At 36.4% G+C, this 22504-nt stretch overlaps 1 protein-coding gene across 2 annotated transcripts in view; it reads right to left on the bottom strand.

The window, feature by feature from the left end:
- The window catches only part of LOC149551188 (uncharacterized), a 167041-nt gene that overhangs the window by 144039 nt on the left and 498 nt on the right, over nt 1-22504 (bottom strand). For both annotated transcript variants that reach the window (XM_089786763.1, XM_089786764.1), the window contains exons 2-4: nt 22336-22469; nt 20595-20718; nt 20351-20504 (exon numbers count right to left, since the gene is read on the bottom strand). In XM_089786763.1, the coding sequence (XP_089642889.1) occupies nt 20351-20504; nt 20595-20718; nt 22336-22469 (412 nt within the window). The remainder of the gene's footprint in view (nt 1-20350; nt 20505-20594; nt 20719-22335; nt 22470-22504) is intronic.

The following is a 22504-nucleotide window of genomic DNA, read 5'->3' as shown; positions in this document are numbered from 1 at the left end:
GAACTACCCGCAACCTCAAGCCAACTGTGCTACCCATGCGGGCTTGAAGTAACTGTTCATTTTTCCTATTTTTGTGCTGCCCAAGTATGTTTTGGATAATTCACTTAGTCCAGCAAGTGCTTGCCAAGTTTTAGAACCATGGTTTCATTAGTTAATCACCTTCAGATTTCAATATAATGGAATCTAACACAAAGCTTACCATGAAATGCAAATCCACATAAAAAAAATTCCACAAAGTAACATGAAAAACATAGGTAGGATCAAAAGTACTGTAGTAATTATCCTATTTTAATGTATGTATCTGGATCAAACTTGTTCACTTTTCTTTCATTTGTCCTGATCAGCATTTGTATATGCAGTTTTTTGTCCCATCCTAATATCTATAAACACAAAACACACGTCATTTTGAGAGAAATTTCTAAAACCTCTGTTCACTAGTAGTTTGTGGAGAAATATCTAGATTTCTTGTTAAATCCCTATGAATACACAGCCTTTTTTGGAATCAATTTCAAACTTCGACAGAGGTCAATCTAAAATTCTAAAACCTCTGTTCACTAGTAGTTTGTGGACTGTGGAGAAATATCTAGATTTCTTGTTAAGTCCCTTTGAATACATAAGCCTTTTTCAGAATCAATTTCAAACTTCCACAGAGGTCAATCTCTATTTGTAAATAAATGCTGGCTATTGTCGCTAGCTAGTCCAACATCAATGACAATTAATTTTCAAGTTTATGAAACAACCAAAATATGAACATAATTCTAAAAACCTAGAATAAAATAATTGTTGAAAAAGGAAGTTGAAGTAAGATTTTTGCTAACATTGATGTTGTTTGAACTTTGTTATTTCCGAAGCTGTCATTTGGCCATCTACAGATGTTAATGATTGTAGCATCGATCGGATGATTCCAATCAATGAAATCAAATGTTTGAATGAGCTATCAGCCTCAAACCTTTGATTTCTATCCTACTTGATTATTATTATGGAGCATTAGTATTATTGATAATAAAGTAGAAATATATATATTCTTAATCATGATAATAAGCAAATGTTATTGATAACTCATGAGAGTTAAAGAGACATGTCTCTACGGAGACATGCCTGTTAATATCATATACGTATGTATTGAGAAGGTAACTTGAAACACACAAATTACAACAAATGTGATTACAAGTTACGGCACATACATACTCTCTGAAATTTAACATGGTATCAGAGCAAAGCCTGGGAGGAAAACCTCAGAATTATATTGCTCTTTGCGAGCATTGTTCTACCAAACACTATCAAGTGTAATTCAATAGTACTGAGACTGATTTGAATCGGACAAAATTCCTGTTTAATGACGGGTCTAACGTGGTGATAGTAGGGCAGTTCAGGAAGTGGGACTTAGAATCACTTCTCACTCCGTGTTTTCGTGTCGGCCCAAGTAGCAGTTCTTTAATAACAGCGACTCATAATTATATTAATCCTTTTATGTACCAATAGAGAGAGAAATCAATATTGCCACATATCAATAGTATAATCCTTGCTACTGACTAAACAGAGAGTCGGTGATCTCTCAAAATGGACAACCTAAATAATGGACACTCAAAACGACACGTCGACAAGTCTATAATCAGATTGGACAATAGCAGTTGACTATATGGATAGTAACATGAAGGAGAGGATATAATTGATTGGTATTACTCGTTAACAACCTCTATATCAGATATTGATATTAAGAAGATATTACTTAAGCAATATTGACTTAAAACATTGAAGACAGCAATTGATATAGATATTCAAAGACCTAAGTCAGCAGGGATTGATAAAGGAATCAATGTCAGTCGTATTGTTCCATAGGTCTCAGACTTTTGCTGCTCAAATAGAAGATGGAGGAAATGATATTAATGATTAAGAAGAAGACAATGTATCTAGCGATTAAGCATAGATGAGTAATAAACCACAATGTTTGGTCCAAAAACTATCGGTAGCCTCGATCACTGTTTGAGTATTGAGCATTACAAATCAAATAGATTAAAGAGTGAAACACATAATAACATAAAAGACAAAGAGATGTGATTTATTTTATGAAGAGGAGCAACCTTGGATGAAGAGAGGGAGCAGATAGAAATATATGTTTCAGTTGACTTCAGAGGGAATAGACCATGTCAAGATGGATTCTCCAGTCATCAAGAAACTGTAGCAGTCGAGAGGACTAAGATTAGCGGGGTGAAGTTCCACGTTGAAGAATGAAGAAATAACTTGCTGCCATGGGGCTGAGTTGGTGGAACATAACCAGATAAGTTCTAACATTCAGAGGGAGTCTGGAAATTCATCACAGTCAACCTTGTACAAGGAGGTCAGAAAAGTTTTTGGATTAAGGTAAAAGCAGGTTTTACAAGGACCCAAAACCCAATAGTATCAAATTACAAAATGTAATTGTTCAAGTCCATTATTAAAACTATACTAGAAAAAGGATAAAACATTACGAACTCCAGCATCCAAAACTCATGACCAGTACAAAACCAAAATACCAGCAAACAGACCAGACCAGAAGCCCAAAAATAAAAACTAAAAGAGAACCAGAGCTAAGCCAACTCCTTAAGAAGTTTGACCACCTGGATCTCAGCTAGCTCCTGTTCCTCCTCTGTGTTCTTCAGTGCAGCAATTGCTTTGTTCCTATTCAGTTTGCCTTGTGTTCTTTTACCAGGTCCTCGCACAGCTTCCTCCTGTTACCCTTTGTCCTTACGAGTCAAGTCCACCCTGAGCTCGATGCCCTCTGTATCCATCTTACCTTTACCAGTAATCAGCTTCTGTACCAGCTCTTGGATTTTAGTATCGCTATCCCCAATGACTTTCTTTAGGTCCTGCATTTGACCCGAGAAGCCATCTTCCAACCTTTTCCTGGCCTCAACCTCTTTTTGCAGATCTCTGTCCAGTGTTCCAACCTCCTCTTTAATAACACTGATTTCATTAATTACCTAGCTATCAAAAGCAATCGAGGCCTCCGCTTTCTCCTTAACCCTATCAATATTGTTTGGAGCACCTTGGTTAGAAGAGGAAACAAAGTCTTCCTTCTCCTTCACATTTTTCTCCACCGACTCCTCTTCAGACTACGACACCGAGTACCCCACAATGTTCCTAACAGGAGAATCCGCCCTTTCAATATTCTTGCCCTTCTCATCTTCTCAAGCCAGATTCTCCTTGTTCTCCTCTATTAGAGTCTTCAAATTTTGAACTGAGGTAGAGGAATTTTTCTTTTTTTTTTGTCAGGAGGGGACTCTTCGCTCTCTTCCCCTCTTTCCATCCCGTCATCTTCTTCACCCCAAAAAACTTCAGAAACCTTGTCCTCCTGGGTGTAAATAGATGTGGCTTCTTCCTCATCTCCTGTTTCCATCCCAGAATCTTCACTCTCCACATGTTTTTTCTTCTTACTGGCAGAAGTTTTGCCTTTACTCCCCGACCCAATTTCATATTTGATGTTAAGGCTCGGAGCAGGAATTCTAGCTTTACAGTACTCAACAAAAAGAAGGATGAGGCCTTCATGAAGGATAGGACGAGAAGCTTTCTTCCTGTGGCTCGCTGTGCTCCTATTCAAGGAATGCATAATAAAGTAGGGAAACGAAATTCCATCCCCAGACTGGAAATGGTTTAAGAAAACAAAATTGAAACAATGAACCCGCTTCTTCCTACCATCTAGGGTAAAGTAAGCCCTAACATAGCTCAAAGCACAACACCATAAGGGTTTAATTTCCTTGTTAGTAAAAGAGCTACCCACCCTAACCAGAGCCTTCTCAACTTTATCCTTTGGAAATCTCTTCTGTGGTTTTCCTTTCCTCGAAGAACTTCTGACCATCATCCGGCAAACCAAAAATTCCACAAATAAACTAGGTGTTAAGGGGAAAGAAGACCCCATACATGGTGGCATTGTACTCCTTTTGGCCCTTATAGAATTTCATCGTCGCCTCAGGTTCAAAACCATGGAATCATTCAAGATAAGGAGTCACCCCTCCCTTCACCATTTGATCCCAAACCTATGGTTCCTCCTTCCATTCTTTACAACTGCTAGGTTGCCACCCATGCCTCTGCCCTTGTCGTTCTTGAAAACCAGGTGACTCTGTGCAAAGCTGAAACAAAGATGAAAAATAATCCAAGAGACCTAAAAAGCGTGCATGTAATAACATCTCTTAAAACTTTGAATCTGCCACATGAACTTGTAATGACTATTGTACTTGCTTGATGTATTCATCATATCTATTTAAGTTTCTGATGAGGCAATGTGTCTTGTCCTCAGTAATATTTTCCTTTAAAAGGGAATCTTTTATAAGATTACCTTGCCACAAAATCTCTCTCCACTTGTACTCCTAGGTTGGCATTATAATATGTGCATAAGTTAGCTTCCTTGTACTCCTGAGAAATAATGACCTTCTCGAAAGTATTTAAAATTGATCTTGCCTCTTTTATAATAGGTTTTATTGTCCACGTGGGTTGAGTTCTCCCATTTAGACAACTTATTATATTCTTCGAATCACCTTCAACCCATACAGATTTTTACACTTCATAGCCTTAGCAAATTTAATTACAATGAGGACCCCATTAGCCTCAACCATGTGGCTAGATTGAGTGCCAACTACCAAGTGGACAAGCCCCTGTTTCAATGCAATTACTATTTGAATCCTGAATTATTCCAACCCCACTCGTGCCTCCCTAGGGTTACTTTTGGCCACCCCATCAAAGTTGGCCTTAATCCAACCATTGGGGAGGCAAAGCCAAACAACATTCTCTCCTAAATTTTGCTTAATACTCTTAGTATTGAAATCAGAAAGCAACAGAGAATCATGTGAAAAACCTTCAATGCTGAAATTTGAATTTTTTCTTATGGTGATAAAGTTTTCCTTAATGCTTACTAATTGTTTTCCTGGCCACAACCCAATCTGGAGATTCCCTGTCCCTAAAGATCTGATGGTTCCTCTCTTTCCATATATTCCAACATATATGTGGGAGCATTATGTTCCAAACCACTTTGACATTATCATTCTTCGCCTGGTAGTACCACTGTTTGACAAAGTCTTCCACACTCCCAGGAAAACCCATTTAAGATTCCAACCAGCAAGACATTGGTTCCAGACATCACAAGCATAAGAGCATTCAAAGAGCATATGGTAACTGGTCTCCTCATCCGTTTTGCAGAGATAACACCTGTTGACTATATAAAATCCTCTCTTACAAAGATTATCTAGGGTAAGAATCTTATTTTGGATCATGAGCCAGTAGAAAATTTCCACTTTTGGGATGATACCCTTTATCCAACAAGAAGCCCAAAAGGGAGCAACACCATAGGGATTCATAACAGATAGACCACCATAGGGATTCATAACAGATAGACCAGAAGCCACCAAATAAGCCCCATTCAGATTCTTGCCCCATATGATAGAGTCATGAACTTCACCTTTTATATTCCATGCATTAAGATTGAGTTGTATATTCCTAAGATCAGGATTGACAAGCTGAAGATCAACCCAACTACTATTTATCCAAAAGTCTGAGACTTGAGAACTATAGATACTTTTACACTGATTTATAATATCAATGTTATCAATCTTGTCTACAAGCAGTTCCTCCATCAACCAGCTATCCTCCCAAAATCTAACCCTTCTTTCATTTCCCAGATTCCATCCAACTCCCTTTTTGGCAATATAATTACACTCCTAAATGGATCTCCAAATATAGGGGCCACCTTCAATACTCGGCCCATTCAGAAAATTCCCTAATGAAGGGTAAGCAAATAAGTATTTTCTCTTCAAGATAAGATTCCATTCCTTTTCCTCACCGTAAATTCTCCATATCTGTTTAGTTAACAGGGTTTTGTTCATACTTTTGATAGACTGGATAGCAAGACCTCCTGCCTTCATAGGTTTACATAACTAGACATACACAATGAGAGGCATCCTTTTCCTGTCTTCCACCAAAGACCATAAAAAGTTCTTTTGAGCTCTTTCAATCAAATCTGCAAACTAGGACCTTGAAGAGGTTGAGAACTTATGTAGGAAGGTTCTACACGTAGCTTTTTAGCAAAGAAACCTTTCCAGCTTGACTAAGCAAATTCCCTTTCCATCCAAGCAGTTTATGGTTAAATTTGTCCAGCAAGCTTTTCCAGAAAGAATCCAGTGGTTTAAGGCAAAGAGGAACACCCAAGTAGGATCCTGAAAGGGGAGAGATAGGACAGCCCAAAATTTTGGATATCATATTATGTCAGTTGATGAGGATATTAAGGAAAAATACAGAGCATTTACCCCAATTGATTAGTTAACCTATAGCCAAAGAATAAACATTGAGAGCAGATTTCATATTTTTGGCTTTCCGAATGGTAGCCTCCTCCATCATAATGGTATCATCCACAAATTGTTCATGGGTACAAGATTGACGGTGAGAAGAAAGTTTGAGACCATGGATAGAGCCTTGTAAACCCAAGATTGTTATCAAATTCAAAGGGAATTTGACATTCTATTAGAAGTAACCTTGGATGAGGAGGAAAAAAGGTTAGTGTTTCTTTGTGAAGGAGACATTCAAAGTGTAATCCCTCATAATACATTCTTCTCTATGAGAGAGAAATTTGAGGTGAAAATCCTTATTCTCTAATCTGGTTAATGGTGGATGTCATGACAACACCACTAGAGAGAAACATGTGACACCGTGATTTTAATGGGCCTGCCCCCTATGTACATCATTTGGAAGTGATGACTTGAAAATGATTATCACTTGTATTTAAAGAAGTTATTGAAAGTGACGATCTTACAATAACTTAAATCTTTTATTATGATGGATATCTCATGATTTATAAGCAAGTCATGATAGATTATATCTTGCATGGTGGATTAATTTCCTTAAACATACCATGAATATAATGTTCCTGTGGTAAGTATTATTGAGGATACATGTGCACGTACCTTATGGACATTTGAGTATTTGGTGAATATCATGCGACTTGATATTTTGACGCCATTACTCCTAATATCATGAGATGATATCTAAATGGTGGGTATCTTCTAATCAAAGATATCCTTAATCATGCCAACTTGATATTACATTGAGGTAATATCTAATCATGTGTTTATCCTCCTTAGCTAAGAGGGAGTGTTAATGATTGTAGCATTGATCAGATGGTTACAATTGATGAAATCAAATGTTTGAATAACTATCGACCTCAAACATTTGATATCTATCCTACTTGATTATTATTATAAAACATTAGTATTATTCATAATAAGGTAGAATATATATATATATATATATATATATATATATATATATATATATATATATATATATATATATATATATATATATATATATATATATATATATATATATAATCACATTCTTAATCATGATAATAAGCAAATGTTATTGATAACCTAAGTTACCATGTTCGCTCTGGCAACTAGGAAATCACAAGTCGGTTTGCAAGATATTTGTATTTGATTCGAAATCGAATCCAAATCGCAATTTCCATGTGATATTCATAGCAAATTCGTCCATACGGACTCGGGTCGAATTTTCATCCAATTTGAGCGAATGTCAAAAACACGTGACCAAACCTAGGAGGAATATCAGAACGAATTTGAGCGATTGTTGATTTTTGTTGACTTCAATGACACCATTTTTACTTTATTAAATTGTTTTATTGATATTATAATGTAAAGTTGTAAATGGTAAAAGTTTAAACCTAAATGGTGTCGCGATTTGATGAAGTAAAACATGATGCATGAAAATATTTCTAACGCAATTTTGCAGAACGCGGTATTTCATGTCTAAAAACTAAACGTATCATTTCTCTCTAAGTCTTTGTGAACGATTGCTTGGCTACTTCCTGTGGTTGCTTTCTTAGCTTGGGTTCCTAACGGAAATTTTCTATGTTGCATTCCGAGCCCTTGGATTCTGAGCAGCCTGGGTCACAACAAATTTTTGTGTTGCATTATGAGCCCGTCGGTTTTGAGCATCAATAGCATCTTGTGGCTCCTCACAACAAGTTTTTGAGTTGCATGCCTCTGGATTATGAGCAACAACGTCATCTTCCTCTCTACAGGTTAGCATTTTCATGTATTATTTTTAAGTTAACCATTCTTAAATTTAATTTAATAATCTATACAATCTCTTGACTAAGTGAATCACAAATACAGGCTTCATTTTAATTACTAATTTATTAGTTTACTGCCAATAAACAATTAGCCGATACTGGTATCTATTATGTAACATGATTCAGATTAGCCAAGACATGATTAGTAGTCAAATATCATGTAACAATACTGGTATATATCAAGAATCATTTTTGTTTTTCTTAATTTTTTCTTTTTTTGTTCTTTGTAGATTCTTGAAATGGTTGCAAGTGGTTCTAGCACCGAAACACCCCACTTCAAAATTGACAAATGCTCCCCATTATGGAAATACGTGGAAATACTTTGACCAATGTTGGGTGGAGGAGGTTGTGTATGGATTTGCAACCATTGCAAAGAGGAATCAAGTAGTTCCTATAGTAGAGTGAAAGCACATCTGTGCTTTATTCCTCAAAAAGGCATTAAATTTTGCACAAGGAAGCCAAGAGTAAACAAAAAGCTACCCAAATCCCTTCTTCCAAACCACATTGTGAACAAATACATTCAAGAAGAAAAGCAAGTAGAAAAAGCTGCTAGGAGGGCAAGTGCTTCTCATCCGTTGTAAAGTGGTAGGCCTTCAAAGAAAGGGAAAATGTTATCTATGTTTTCAACTTTCGTTACCAATGAAACGGCTAAGGGTCATCCATTCTTATGTTCTCAACAACAACTTGTAAGTAAGAAAGCAATGGGACCATTGGAAGCATCATTTCAAAATGATGCTAGAGACATTGCCGATCAAGCCATAGCAAGATGTGTATATGCAAATGGATTATCATTTAATGTTGTTTGCTCGCCATATTGGTAATACATGGTGAGAGCAGTTAATGAGGCTCCAAAGGGGTTCAAGAGTCTTGGTTATGAGAAGATACGCACCACTTTACTTGATGACGAGGTGACCCATGTAGATGCTGCCATGCTGCCCATCAAGGATTCATGGACCGAAACAGGTGTCACAAGAGTATCAGATGGATGGAAAGATGCAAGGAACCGTCTTTTGATGAATGTTATTGCAGTGTCTACAAGAGGTGCAATGTTTTTGAGAGCTATGGACTGTGAAGGTCAAGTAAAGGACGGTCCTTTCATTGCAAACATTCTCATCCAAGCCATTGAGCAAGTTGGCCCTCAGAATGTTGTTCAAGTAGTTATTGTAGGCTATCGGCTTATTGGTTGAGGAGCGGTATGAACACATTTTTTGGACACCTTGTGTTATGGACTCACTCAACCTAATGCTGCAAAAAATCGCCACTAAGGTTGAATGGATTAAAAAATTGTATGAAGAGGCACAAGATATCCAAATGTTTGTCACAAACCACCATATGACACAAGCCATATTTAGACAATTCTCGAAATTAAAGCTCTTGAAGGTAAGTTCAACTATTTAAAATTTAAACATGTTTAGAAATCTAGTCGTATTAGTTTAGTAAACTTTTTATGTTTTTAAATTTAAATAGATTAGTTGATTTTAAAGTTTTAATCTACTATTGTTTTGATCTTAATAAAGGTTGGTGAGACCCGCTTTGCCTCCAACACTATTGTTTTGAGACACCTTATCAAAGTGAAAGAGGCATTGTCTAGAATGGTAACCAATGCTAATTGGAGTGTATGGAGGTAATCTAATAGTGAAAGGGCAGTTGTCATTAAGAAAAGAATATTACGAGACTCTTCGTGGGATTGTGTTGAGTACCTTCTGAAGTTCACTGAGCTTATATTGAGCATGTTCTGATATACGGACAAGGATAGACCTTGCTTGGGTGAGGTATATGATGGCATTGACTCCATGATTGAAGATATTAGAGCCATCATAAATGAGAAAGAGGAAGACCTTGATGAAAAGTTATTCAAGGAGCTAAAAGTAATCATGGAAGAGAGATAGAATAAATGGCTACCCCTTTGCATCTACTTGCCTTTGCATTGACCCCCATGTTCTATAGCCAAGATTTCCTTGAGGGGAATAGCACTAGAGTTGCTCCATACAGAGATCCTGAAGTTGCTGAAGGGTACAAGGCAACCCTCTGAAGACTCTTTCCAGAGCACCTACGATCAATAGTGGGGTCTAAATTTATGAGTTTTGCAAGCACCGATGATTGTGGTCTTGATGCTCTTGAAGACAAAAACAATGTTGATGCTCATAAATGGTGGTACTTCCATAGACAAAAGTACCAACTCTTGCAGCCCATTGCTATCAAAATTTTATCATAGGTAAGTTCTTTGATCTTAAGATTCTAATATGTAATTTATTGTTCATAAATATTCAAAACTCTTCACTCTATAATTTCAAATTTGTAAATCTTGATAGGTTACTAGTTCATCATCATCTGAGAGAAATTGAAACACATACTCCTTTATCCACTCAATAAAACGCAACCGACTAAACTCCAAGAAGGCAGATAACTTGGTCTTTGTGCATTCCAACTTGAGGCTCACAACTCACAAAGAGAACACCTACAAAAAAGGGGAGGCAAAACAATGGGATGTTGAACCAGAGTCTACAGAGTTGGAAGCCCACTTTGATGCACTAGCAATTGATGATGGTGAACATAATGATGTTGAAGCTGATCCTAAGGCTACAACTGAGACTCCTAATGCTAGTGGCACTAATTGTGCTTCTAATCTACAACTTCCTAATGATAAGGAATTCTTTGATGATATTTTATCAGATGAATGATAGTGATTACTGATTTCAGTGATTAGCAATTAGTAATGTTGGCATTACTGCTTTTGAATTGAAACATTGATATAGTGGTGTATTTTGACATTTTGTCATGCTATTCGAACTAAATCGTGAATATATATGGTGGTGTATGTTGCTAAATTGCTATAATATTAGCATAGTGGTGTATAAATTTATTTGCTGCAGCATATGTTTACATATATATAATTTTTCTTTAAAAAAAAAAAATCTTGTAAAAATGAACCCAAAACAAACCAAACCCAACCTAAAAAAAAATTGAGCGAATGTCGAACCCGAATATCAAACCCGCATACAAATCAAAATCCGAACCGGCAACTTAGTTGATAACTAATGAGAGTTAAAAAGACATGTCTCTACGGAGACATGCCTCTTAATATCATATACATATGCACTGAGAAGGTAACTTGAAACACACAAATTACAAAAAGTGCTATTACAAGTTATAACATTATACATACTCTGAGAAATTTAACAATAGAAAACACCTTTATTTTCTATTTATATTTTTTTGATACATGTTCACAAGTTAGGCACAATTCTTAACTACTTTGAGTAATATATGTAGTATGTATGGTTGAGTGGCTTATGAATTTAGAAAATAGGTATGCACCAATGAGTTGGGTCGTAAGCACAAACAAAAAGGTTAATGAGGAATCATAAGCACAATGACATTAAATCCTTCAAGAATTCAAAACAAATATCAAATTAATCTATTTAACAATCTCGTGACCAGAAAATCTATTCAGCAATCTTGCAACCCACAATATAAGTCGAGTTGTCAATTTAAAAAATTCAAATGTCTTCAACTTTACTATTTAGATAGTGTAAGGAAAGCTACAGTGCGGAAACACTTTCCGAATGCCAAATTGACAAGGAAATAAGCAAGAGAAATTTTGAATACAAAGATGTGCAAGAAAACGAGAATATGAAAATACCAAGCACACAAGATACACAAAGAGACAACAAATTTTACATGGGAAATCCTTTCAGGAAAAAACCCACCACCCAAAAAAACTGAGAAACTTTTCGTATTATAATAAACAATTTTACATACAATGAACTCCGGATTTTTTGCACAAGCTCAGATTGCATTACAATCAACCCAATTTTACATCACTTCAACCATTCCTTATGAATCCTACATCCATTTTTGCACACAGCAATTCATTACAGAATTTGGTATGTCAACTGTCACTTTACAAAATGGTTAACCAACTTCCATTTATCCAACCATCGATCACTAAAAAGTTGTCTACGAGCATCACCGCATGACGGACACTACTCCACAAGCATTACTGTACGTCATTGTGAGGCTGGATCTCACCATACCATACTTGTACAGGCTTCACCCTTCAACATACCAACTTTATTGTATTAGGCCTCATACCGACTTCATCATACCTACATCTCACCGTACACGTACCGAGTTACCATACCAAAGATGATTGCAACTCACTGTACGTCGTACGAGAGTTGCGTCACCTTACTGTTATGATGAGTATCCCTCCAACGAATCCTCATAGGCGGACTTATCGTACGATGGTTTCTCATACTTATACTTTAGCACCCCAACAATATCCCAGTTAACAAAGCACTTACTAATATCCGTGAAGTTACTGAACAAGACCCAAATAAGAGTCACGGGCTTTAAGCCCCATCAAGCTTGCACACCATGTGAACTTAACTGTGCTCACTGGTTTTGTCCATGCATCTGCAATATTTTCCTGAATGTCAACCTTTTCTATATTTACCTTTCGATCTTCAACCAAGTCATGTACAAAATGATATTGTACATCAATGTGTTTTGTCCTAGCATGAAAAGTAAGATTCTTCGCCAAACACATTGCACTCTGAACTGTCATAGAAAATTGTAATTCTTTGTACATCATAGCCAACATTAGACCACAAGCATTTAAGCCAAACAACTTCCTGATATGCACAAGTAGATGCCATGTACTCTACCTCAATTGTCGAGAATACACGAGTAGATGCCATGTACTATTCCTTAATTGTCGACGATGCAACTACACTTTGTCATTTGTTCATACAATGCACCTACACCTTGAACACATATCCACCAGTGGATCTTCTTCTGTCAATGTCCCTAGCCCAATCAGCGTCCACATAACCTTTAATGCTAACTGACCTATTTGATCCAATTGAGTTAACTTGATAGCATAATGCGTACTATGACATACCCTTCAAATATCTCAGAACTCTCTTCACGATGTCCCAATGTGCGTTGCCTTGATTTTCCATAAACTAACTCAATACTCCCACTGCTTGGGAAATGTCGGCTCTTGTGCTGACCATTACATACATAAGGCTGCCAAAAGCACTTGCTACCTGCTTCATGTCTTCAACCTCATCCGGAGATTTTGGATTGTCATTGATTGATAGCTTTGTTCCCTGACACCGGAACTACTTGTTGCTTGCAATCAGTCATATTAAACCACAAGAACATTAGTAATATATTTTCTCTGGCAGAGCCAAAGTTTCCTATCAGCTCTGTCCCTTTTGATTTCCATCCCCAAAATAAATTTTGCTGGCCCTAAATCTTTCATCTCAAACTTCAAGAACAACTTGGATTTTAAATATGAAATCATTACCTTACTATTGCCTATAAACAACATATCATCTACATATAAAGCAATAATAAGTATATGATCACCTTCATCTTTATAGTACACACAGTGATCAGATTTAGATCTCGTAAAACTCAAAGATAAAACATATGTATTGTACTTTTGATACCAGATTCTAGGTGACTGTTTCAAAGCATAAAGAGACTTCTTTAGCTGACACACCAAATGCTCTTCTTAGCTTTTTCCACAAAGTACTCCGGCTGGGACATATATATCTGTTCTTTAAGATCACCATGAAGAAATGTTGTCATCACATCCATCGTCTCAATTTCAAAATCATGTGTTGCTGCAAGCGACAACAGAAACCTAATGGATGCTAGCTTAGCTACAGAAGAATATATTTCTCCATAGTCAATCCCTTCTTTCTAAGAATACCCCTTTGCAACCAATCTTGTCTTGTCCTTGTCAACGCTGCCATTTGGATTATACTTCTTAAATACCCACTTACATCCCTCGGGCTTTCTACCCCTAGGCAAGAGTACGAGATCCCAAGTTCCATTCTTCTCCAAGGACTTCACTTCATCCTTCATGGTGTCCAACCAAGAATCTAAATATGGCATATTAATTGCTTCTTTGATAGTCCTAGGCTCATCAACATCCATAAGCAAAGCATAGGCACGCTTAACATTCAACATGGAATAATTAAACCTCTCTGGTGAATAGTCGTACCTATTGGTTTGCCACCTCTCCCAAGTAGATCTCCTCACTTACTATGGTGAAACTTCATGAGGTTCACGATCATGTTCTTCTAAACTTGTATTACTACTTGAGCTCTCCTCATCCTCGGGCACATTTGGGTCCTCATTCTCAAGCTTATTTGGAGTTTGAAAAAATCTCCCTTTCAAAAGCTAAAGGGATTTGAACCTGCTTCTTTTCCTTTTCTGTCTTCTCTAGCTGGTCTACTAAGATTGTTTTCAACTTATGGAATATAGCACTCCTATTGTACAATACTTGTTCAGTGAGAGGGTTCCATAATTTATATCCCTTCACACCAATGTCGTAGCCAATGAAAATACATTTTACAGCTTTGTTAACCAACTTTGACCTGCTCACATCAAGCACATGAGTCCCTTCACACCAATGTCGTAGCCAATGAAAATACATTTCACATCTTTCTTATCCAACTTTGACCTGCTCACATCAAGCACATGAGTGCACGCCTCACAGCTAAAGACACGTAAATGTCTTAACAAGGGCTTATTACCAAACCATGCTTCCATACGCATTTTGTCAAGTAGTGTTGTAGTAGGAGAATGGTTCAGCAAATAACATGTTGCCACAGCTTCGGCCGAAAACTTATGCTTCAAACCAGCACTTCCTAACATCCTCATTGCTCTCTCCATCAAAGACCGATTCATCCTTTCAACTACTCAATTTTGTTGCAAAGTGTAAGTTGTCGTCTTATGCCTCTTAATGCCATGGTCCACACATATTTTGTCAAAATCTGCATTGCAAAACTCTCCACAGTTATCCATCCTTAAACATTTAATCTTTCTCCCAGTGTGATTTTCAACAAGGCTTTTAAATCCTTAAAACAACTAAACACTATTGACTTACTCTTCAAATAATAAATGAATGTTCTCCTTGAATAATCATCTATAAATGACACATAATACCTTGATTTAGACAAAGAAGGAACATCCATAGGACCAAATACATCAGAGTGAATACAATCCAACAAACCAGAAGACTTTTTAGAACTAGCATAAAACAAAACACAATTTTTTGTTCCACGGATACAGTGTTCACAGAAATCAAACTCAAGGTTACAGTTAACTAACTCCTCAACCAAGGTTTTATTCTTCAAGGTTTTTAAACCTTTCTTGCTAATATGACCAAAGCCTATAATGCCAGAGCATTGTTTTCTTAGTAGGAAGTTTCACTTCCATAGCATTCACACCATGTATTGCCATAGTAGTATTATTAGACTTTACAGAGATAGTATTATAGCATACAAGTTCGACTTCTAACCTGTACAATGTTCCAATGCATTCACCCTTAGCTAAAACAATAGAACCTCTAGTCATCTTGCAACCATCCTAAGAAAATGTTACCCGGACTCTAACATCATTCAACTTGTTGATAGAAAGTAAGTTTCAAGCCAGACCGAGTATATGAAGTACTCCATCAGTTCTCTTTATTCTGTTGTTGGGGAACTGGATTTTGACTCTTCCTCTTCTAACAATCTCCAGTGTGGAATCGCTTGCCAGGAACACATTTCTGCCATCGTATGGTTCATACTTTGAGAACCACTCTTTATGAGATGTCATGGAATGATGTTGTTACATCCCAAATTTTGCCCTAATTTTTAAATTGGTCATGTGAAACCAGTTAGTTAATTATATACGTTGTATCAACTGTTAACAGATTATTTCTTTTCCTAATCATGTGAAATTAGTTAGTTAATTATATACGTTGTATCAACTGTTAATAGATTAATTCTTTTCCTGATCATGTGAAATGAGTTAGTTAATTATATACGTTGTACCAACTGATAACGAATTATTTCTTTAATGATCATGTGAAATTAGTTAATTATTATAGACGTTGATGAAATAACCAATAAACTGTAACTGTCATTAGATGATTAACAATTGTTTGATTTGAATTAACGATCAATATATTTTGAATTAATGTGTTGGCGAGAATGTTTTGCTTGGGTGATTGCAGGAGAAGACTAAAGGGAGGGGAAGCATTGCTAAATGGGATCATCGAATTGGGATGGTTGTCTGGTTCAGTCATCAAGATCAGCAAGTATGACCTAGGACTTCCTTGGAAAGAATACGAAGACTTGACCATAGGTTACATTATGGGACCGCATGAGCTATTAGGAAAACAACATAATAAAAACATAAAATAATCTAAATTAAAATATAACTCATACCTTGGAATTAATATTAAATCTCCTTATTTTATCATTATAATAAACCCTTAAATAAGAACACATAAAAAAATGAAGTGGCACCATAAATTATAATTATATAATCTAATGATGTCACCTCATCAATATACATATATGAACGTACATAAGAGCATATAATAATAATAAAATAAAATTTAAGCTCTTCAACTTTTTAATCCTTTTCCCTCTTTATTTCTCTCATTTTTAAATTCAAATTTATGAAGTATCCGAATAGTCTTCTTGATAGCTGATGGTAGCCAAAAGGTCACGGCTGACCATTAAAAAGAACATAGTGAATCGATTTGGAAACAACTTCCTTATTTCCCTTTTGCATTCTCCTTAACTTTCCTTTCTTTCTAGATTGCCTCTACGTCTTCTTCCATCTGCTACGACATCTTAACAAGCCAAGTGATAACGTTCTCAGAACGATATCGATTCAGAAGTTCTAATTCCGATTTATTCCTTTCTCCCTTTAATCCATCAACGAAAGGAGTACAAAGCAAAGGATATACCGCGGGTGATCATTAAATTCCGACTGTAGGAGGAAGAAATCATCTTGTTGCAGGTCATGTGATTCTTGTAAGTCCAATCCGATTTTAGTCAAATATCTTTTCTTTCTTTTCTGAATATTATACCAAGAAGTCAGTGCTCTATTTGGTACGTCTACCATTATTTGATATTGTTGTTGTTGAATGATTTAAACACTGGTTTGAATAGAATGTGTAATATAAAAATGTAACTTCCACCCTTAGTCGAAACTTCATAGGGATTGATATGTTGCCTTTTGATTTTTTTATCAAGTAACCTTGAGATTGTTTTCAATTATGAATTTGAAAGATGGAAAACTTTAATGAACTTCATGAATCAATATTTATGCCTGTGTTATCACCATTTTTCCAAACAATTTGCAGCGATGTAAATAGTATCATGATGCTCAAACACCAAGGAATTCACCAACAAAGAAGCCATGAAAGGTGAAGAGCTGTAAATAAAATAGCCTGGATATAATCTCTCAAGCACCTAGGATTCACCGGCAAAGAAGCCATAAATGGTGAAGAGGTGAAGATAACCTGCAAGAACCAAGAATGAAATCAGATAACTATGTAATAAAAAAACACATAATAGCTCATGCATGTCCTGATAATGATATCTGTTGTCAAGTCAAGTGGTGGAGATCGGGTTTATGAACTCAAATTGAAATCCTTGGTAGTTATAGGCATATGTGCCAATCATGAGATCTTTTTGTTTGTCCATAAGCTTCAGTTATATAGGTATAACTGATCGGACACTCAAACCACTGAGTAGTTCGGACGGCTGGACTTAAGAACATCCCAAGCCCACTCCTGAGGTAGAGAGTATCGTTCTATTAAGTTAGGATGTTTGGAGATAAGTATGGTTCGAGTTTGGGAGGTTAAGCCTATGTTAATGCTTCTCCTCTCACCAATGTTGAGGCTTGAACAACATGATAAAGGAATTCTTCCATTATATCTGTATGTTTCTTTTGCACGTTTACCTTTTAAATCCATTGAAGAATAAATAGATAGTTTAGTTTTCTAGTAGCATAAATTAAATGAATTGTATTAGTTGATATAGAAGATAGTCGTTACTTTATTTTCAGCTGAATATGTTATCAGTTAGTAATGGTTAAAATGTTAGCAATGTATTCATTTATTTATTTCATTATATCATCTGAATAAGAATTACAGTTAGAATAGGAAACAATGACTTTATCGTAGCTAAATTCAATTAAATGGAAGTCATTGTCATGTGAAATGCAATCAATTACTTATTAAATCAGATTATTAAGTGTTTTAAATTGGTTGTGAAAATTCATTTGTTACAAATGCTCTTGAATCGACCAACCATATATAGATAAGTAGGAGATAATTTCCACAGCAAGTCAAATTGTGATATTGCTATTAGGATTTAACTGTGTGATTTTGAGTCAAATGCAGGCACTACCAAGGCCGCTAAAAAGGCATCAATGTCATTCTGAGAAGATTTAATGTCAAAAGTATATTTCTTCTTTTTCTCCTCTTTGCAATCCTTCCAGATATGACCTTTCTACCCACAGTTCCAACACTTCGCCTTGGACTTCTTTCCAGGAGTGGCGGATTTCTCCTAAGACTTTGATTGTGTGTCCTTTTGCTCCTGTCCTAAGATTTGCCTCATACAATGAGAACTTCTTTGGCCACCTCAGAGGACCTCCTTTGCATCTCCTCTCATAGAAGTGCAGCAACTACTTCGTCCATTTTAAACTTGGTAGTCGTACTTTCAATGGTCATTACCAAGTCATCCCACGAATCAAGCAACAAGCTCAACAATAACATGTAGCGCTCTTCTTCACTAATGGATACACCAACTAATGTTTAACTATGCAATCACCATATTGAATGACTTTATATGATCTACCACAGTCGTCCCTCTGTCCATCTTCAAAGAGTACAACTTCTTTCTCAAGGAAGATCTTGTTTACCAAGTATTTTCCTTGATGTCTGTCTCCCAACATCTTCCACAAAGAATGCATGGTTTTCTCTTCATGGACATTCAAGAGAACATAATCTGCAAGACCTGGTCTTATCAATCCTCTGGCCTTCCTATCTACTAGATCCCCATCTTCCTGTTTCACACCTGATAGCTTGTTGCCAGACACAGCGATCCACAAATCTCGATAAACTAGCATATCTTCAACTTTAAATTTTCACAACTTAAAAGTTTGTGCCACTGAACTTTTCAATGTCCACTCTTCCTAATGTGCTAGCCATCTCAGCTTACAAATGAAGACTTTACAAACTCCCACTAGAACCAAATTGGCACAAAAACCAACCTTGCCAGACAAGGATAACACAACTAATCAAGCTCTGATACTACTTGTAAGGAAAGCTACGGTGCGGACATGCTTTCCAAACACCAAATTGACAAGGAAAGAAGCGAGAATAAATTTAAAATACAAAGATGTGCAAGAAAATTAGAATATGAAAATACCAAGCACACAAGATACACAGAGAGACAACAAATTTTATGTGGGAGACCCTTTCGGGAAAAAAACCAAGCAACTTTTTGCATTAAAATAAACAATTTTACATACAATGAACTCTGGATTTTTTGTATAGGCTCAAACTGTGTTACAATCAACCTGATTTTAAATCACTTCAACCATTCCTTACGAATCTTGCGGTCATTTATGCACACTACAATTCATTATGGAATTCGGTATGTCAACTGTCACTTTACAGAACAGTTAACCAACTTCCATTCGTCCAACCGCTGGTCACTACAAAACTGTGTGCGAGCATCACTGTATGGCAGACACTAGTCCAAGGGTATCATTGTACATCATTGTGAGGTCGGATCTCACCATACTGTACTCGTCCAAGCTTCACCCCTCAACGTACTGACTTCATTGTATCGGGCCTAGTATAAACTTCATTGTACCTACATCTCATCGTACATGTATTGGCTTACCATACCAAAGATGGTTGTAACTCACTATACATCGTACAACCTTAGCATATGAGAGTTGCATCACCTCAACATTGGGACAAGTCTCTCCCTCCAAGTGATCCTTGCACGGTGTATGGTGGACTCACCATACAGTGGCTTCTCCGTACTTATACTTCAGCACTCCAATTGATAGAACCTAGCAAACTCTAAAATTCAATATTGTAAACGATGTAGTTCCTTTAATTTTTTTGCATTTGTTTCGAATTTGACAAGACAAAAAGAACCCAAAAAAAAGATCACACCTCTGTAAACTCTAGACAACTTATTGAGTAATTAATAATCACACTCTAGAAGCAGTCACTAACATCATTTCACAAACACAAAATTTCTTACACTTTGCTTAAGGGCAAAGTATCCCTTGATTTGTGGATCAAAAGAGAACAAAAAATTAGTTCTAATCGTAAACAAGAAATTCTGCTATCTAATATTTTTATGTATTCCCTTAATAGTAAATAAAAAATATTGGAAATCATACTGTAATATGCCACCCTTCACTGCTACCCATGCATCTGCAGGAGCCACACTAAGCGTCTGATGTATATCCGACTCTCGCTCATGTCCTAACACACTACTGTGAAGCTCTGAGCAAAGGGGCACATCAGGTTCTTCCATAAGCCGTACTGTAAAGTCTGCAGATTTACACAAAGAAATAAAATTAATTAAAGAAAGATTAATCATATTTTTCTTCTTATGAAAACATTCATAATGTCTAATTTTACCTTCTTCCCTTATTTCCCAAGTACATAATTTCTCATTCATTGAACCTTGAAAATAAGAGGCACATTCAATGGGTCGAAACCCCAGCTTTGCATATAAAGAGAAAGACTTTGTATTTTCGGCAACCTGAAGCATCACTCCATTCATCATAGGACATGACAGTCAATGTTAGATTATGATTGCATATCAAACAATATCTTTTGACAACAACCATGCTTTATCATACTGCATGTATTGAACAATTATTACACACAAACAGAAAATTATGGCAGAATGTTTAATATCTGAACTTAGAAAAGGCGTGATGAGTAATTACAAATTTATAGTTACATGTGCTTCTGGATTAGATTGTGTATAAAGTTTTTTGTATCAACATTTTGGATCACATTCTGTGATCCATCATCAGAAAGAAAGAGAGTACAAAGAACACAAAAAATCTAATTACTAAATAGTTATACAACACACATTTGTAAATATCTAAATAGTTAATTAGTATGAAAGATAACTCGAGGAAAAGTTGTCAAGGGAATTCTCATGTTGGTTCTCAGGAAATCTTCATATTGCTCATATGCTGAAACTAACCAGGAAATTTAGGTTTCTAAGAAGGCAGACATGCCACACACGAATATATAAAACAATCCCAATTCAAAAATAGTTCTCATGAACTTGGGCCATCTTGACAGAATGCTAAGCATTTGATGGTTGAACTCAAATTCAGTTGATCTTACATTTTAGTGACAGCCATCATATACATAGCCCAACAGATCATACCCAACGTGAAATATGAGCAATGAGCATTCAATAGGCCAGAAAAATGTTATCAAACCTTTTATGTAAGGAAAATGCTGTTTCTGACCAATAGCAAGACTTCTTATAAAATTTTCAAACTACCGGACTGCATCCCATGAGCACCCCAAAATGTTAAAAGGAATTGTTAATAACTAAACATATGTGCAATATAAAGTTCCACTCCCAGGCCACACTGGGATCTTGAGCGCTTTCAAATGGACACGGATGATGCAAAGGACTCAAACTTATGTCAAAAGCTTATAAGCAATTCACCTATATTTATTAGCTAAGCTCACCTGCATTGCATGCACCAAGAATGCATGTGTAAACGATGTAAACGTGTCATGGATACAATCACGTCTCATGTTCCCTTTGGACTTTGCCCTAAGCGTACCTAAACTTGTACTCCAGCAGAGCATAATACTGTGACAAGATAAAGCAATTGCGATGATGTTAATCTGGGTTGCATAACACTGTGACAAGATAAAGCAATTGCGATGATGTTAATCTGGGTTAAAGCCCCACTCTGTTTGCTCCAAATGGCCGCTATGGGAATGCAAGCAGCACCTGGAACTTCTCTGTGGCTTGTAAGAATAAAAGTAGTTTCTAGGTGATGATGCAATGGATTTTGTACATTTCAGTGATGGTGACTTCTAATCCGAGAGCTGTTTAAAAGATGGAGGATATCGGCTTGACGGGAGAATCCAATGATGGTGACCGAATCATTTGAAATTTGGGTTAGACGGTTTCAAGATGTTCTAAGCTGGATTGTGCCTTAATCGCAGTGCATTCTAAAGAATATCATTGGGTTACATTATTTACATTTGAAAAATAACGAAGAAGTATCCGTATCAGAATGTAATTAGGAAATCTTAGAAACACTCATAAACCTAGCTTGGTCAAATCCTACAACTGAAACTGAAACATGATCAAAGGAGACCAACGACATATTACCTGAAGAAGACTGATGGATTTAGCATTTGTAGCATTTGCCCTCTCTATCAGGGCACTCGTAATTGTCTTCCCTACTCCCTTGTTGCTATGGCCAGGATCAACAAACACAGGCCCAACTAGTTGAAGACTCTCTCCTAAAAAATAAAAACTGAAATCCTTCAATGCGATA

Source organism: Cupressus sempervirens, chromosome 6, assembly GCF_028749045.1.
Source record: "Cupressus sempervirens isolate cs-2001-9-10 chromosome 6, ASM2874904v1, whole genome shotgun sequence".
Lineage (NCBI taxonomy): Eukaryota > Viridiplantae > Streptophyta > Pinopsida > Cupressales > Cupressaceae > Cupressus > Cupressus sempervirens.
Note: the sequence above shows the minus strand (reverse complement) of the source record. Positions and strands in the feature narration are given on the sequence as shown.